The sequence below is a fragment of the Microtus ochrogaster genome, chromosome 16 (assembly GCF_000317375.1).
Source record: "Microtus ochrogaster isolate Prairie Vole_2 chromosome 16, MicOch1.0, whole genome shotgun sequence".
Classification (NCBI taxonomy): Eukaryota; Metazoa; Chordata; class Mammalia; order Rodentia; family Cricetidae; genus Microtus; species Microtus ochrogaster.
Genome location: NC_022018.1, coordinates 2,449,616 through 2,452,195, shown reverse-complemented (window position 1 = coordinate 2,452,195; position 2,580 = coordinate 2,449,616). Strand labels below are relative to the sequence as shown.

The following is a 2,580-nucleotide window of genomic DNA, read 5'->3' as shown; positions in this document are numbered from 1 at the left end:
GGAAAGGAAAGGAAAGGAAAGGAAAGGAAAGGAAAGGAAAGGAAAGGAAAGGAAAGGAAAGGAAAGGAAAGGAAAGGAAAAATAGATTTGAGGTGCTTGACAAACTTTTCCAAACAGTGTTTCTCGTGGTCAAGAGCAGGCAAATTGGGAGTAAGTCCTTCTCATTCCCCCCACTGAGAGTCCTCTGTGCATGGAAGAGTAAAGTAAAAGCAGCTGAGACTGTAGACCATTTTAGACCTGAGACCTACCAGCTGGATGGTCGAGATAGACTTGCCTCCACTTGACTGGTCATTTAATTCAGGGTTGAGTGCAAGATGGTGGGCATGTCCCACATGTCCATTAACCAATGGCAGGCCCTGCAGGATGGGTACAGTGCAAAAGTAGTCAGAAAGCAAAAACATACATACATAGACTTTTCCAGCTCCATGCTCTATTCATTATTTTGTTTATCAAAGTTTTGGAAAGAATTTTTTTCCCAGTGCTGGGACTGAATCCTGATTCTTGCACATGTAGGGTAAACACATTAACCCCAAACCGATGGCCATTTTTAAATTTTTGTATCTTTAAATTAATTAGAGAGTGAATTAATTTAGTTAGTTATAGAAATCTGAAGCTGGCTTTGAACTCTACAGCTGAGGAAGACCTTGAACTGATCCTCCATCCTCCAGTCTCCAAGTGCTGGAGCTGCAGGCCTGTACCATCATGCCCACTTTATCTACACTGATGCTTAGACTCTCAGAGCTTTGCAACGCTTTAAGCTGTACTACATCCCTAGTGCCCTTTTTAATTTATTTGTTTGTATTTTGAGAAAGAGTATTGTTCTGCAGCCCAGGCTGGCTTTGAAACTGTGATCCTTTTGGTGAGCCTCTCCAGTACCTGGGACGAAAGGCAGGCACTACAACGTACTACAACGTACTGCTTACTTTTAAGTTATTTGAGTATTTATAAAATCAATATGGATATAATATATACCTTGGTATTTGGTGACACGAGAAGGAGAAAACACTTTTCTATCAAGAAAAACCCATGGATGCCTCCAAGCAATCCCAACAGTTTCCAAATAGGACCTTGGCTTTCATGGAAATGTCCAATATCTAGGGCTTCCTTCTTATGTAAACCAAGAACCTTAAAAAAAAAGAAAAAGAAAATTGAGAGAAGATTCAGGCCAGGAGAGCAGGTAGGCTACCATCAGAGCTTCACCTCTCTCTCTCCTCCTCCAAATCTAACCCCCAGCCTTATCCACAGCTTCATCGCAGGGCATTTATGGCCTCACTTTCTCCCCTGTCCCAATCTCCAATGGGCCACGCAGATCTCCCACTCCAAATTTCCCTCTCCTATTCATTATTTTATCATAGCCCCCAACTCCAGCACACAGTACCAGGGAACCCACAGCTGCTCCATCCAGGGAAGCAGGTAGACTAACTACACATCTCCATTCTCCCCCCATTCCTCCAAATTCAACCCTCCTTCTTCACCTCCACCTTTGTAATAGAGCTCATGCCATATCCTTACTTTTCCCCCTGCCCCCATCTTCACCTGAACACACAGATCTTTTCCTCCAACCTTTATTCATTCCAGTTATCACTTTATCCCAGTCCTCCCTCCAGCCAGGAATGCAGGTAACCTAACTGCAGCTCTTCATGGTTTCATCCTCTCCTCCAAACCCAATGCCCTAGACTCTTAATTTCATTGCCACCTCTGTAGCCAACCATATGCTGTCCCTCCTCTCTCTGATAAATCATCTTTTCCTCTAACCTTCCTCACCACAAGTTCTGTCATTCCAGCCCCAACTCCAGCAGGCTTTCTCTAGGAATCCACCAGCCAAACCTACCAAAGAATCAGGTAGGCAAGATTCAGATCTTTATGTCCCATCTTCTCCTTCATATCCAGTCCCCCACCTCATTTTCAGATCCTTAGCTGTTTTTAGCATCTCCTCAATTACTCTCTATCCCCATTGCCAGGGGACTAAGCAAATCCTGGTGAAATATCCTGCCTTTCTCCTGTGGATCCCCCTTGTTCCCTGTCCAAGTGTTGCCTCCTAATACACATTTTACCAAGATTCCACAGAAGCCACACATGTCTTATCCCAGAAGGATTTCTTACCGGGCAACATACAGCACTACAATTTAAAAACAAGAGAGGGCAACAGAAACCAAGGAACAAAATACTCAACAAACAAAAACCAGCTATCAGCACCTAGAATTACAGTCTTCAAAATCCAGATGTCTAGATACCAAGAAAAACTCTCAAACACTCAGACAGCCACTGCAAGGATTGGGCCAAGATGTAAAGACACTGCTGGCCTCATTTGAAGGAAGAGATGGGTAGGCACCAATTCAAGAATTCCTCCAACAACCTAAAAAGCAACATGATAACACCAGAACCCAGTGGTCACACAACAGGAAGACTTGATCATCCTAACCCAGAAGAAGTAAAAGAAAACAACTTTAAACGTAACTTTATGAAAATTATGGAGACCTTTAAAGAAGAAATGAAAAACTCCCTTAAAGAAATGGAGAAAAAGACAAACAAAAAATTGAAGAAATTAATAAATCCCTCAAAGAAACTGAGAAAACTAAG

At 42.7% G+C, this 2,580-nt stretch overlaps 1 protein-coding gene across 2 annotated transcripts in view; it reads right to left on the bottom strand.

Annotated features, from left to right (window-relative positions):
* The window catches only part of Slc39a12 (solute carrier family 39 member 12), a 95,607-nt gene that overhangs the window by 36,787 nt on the left and 56,240 nt on the right, over nucleotides 1-2,580 (bottom strand). For both annotated transcript variants that reach the window (XR_003377550.1, XM_005354641.1), the window contains exons 8-9: nucleotides 973-1,125; nucleotides 249-356 (exon numbers count right to left, since the gene is read on the bottom strand). Coding sequence is in view for 1 of the 2 variants with exons in the window: in XM_005354641.1 (XP_005354698.1) it covers nucleotides 249-356; nucleotides 973-1,125 (261 nt within the window). In the remaining variant the exon portion in view is untranslated. The remainder of the gene's footprint in view (nucleotides 1-248; nucleotides 357-972; nucleotides 1,126-2,580) is intronic.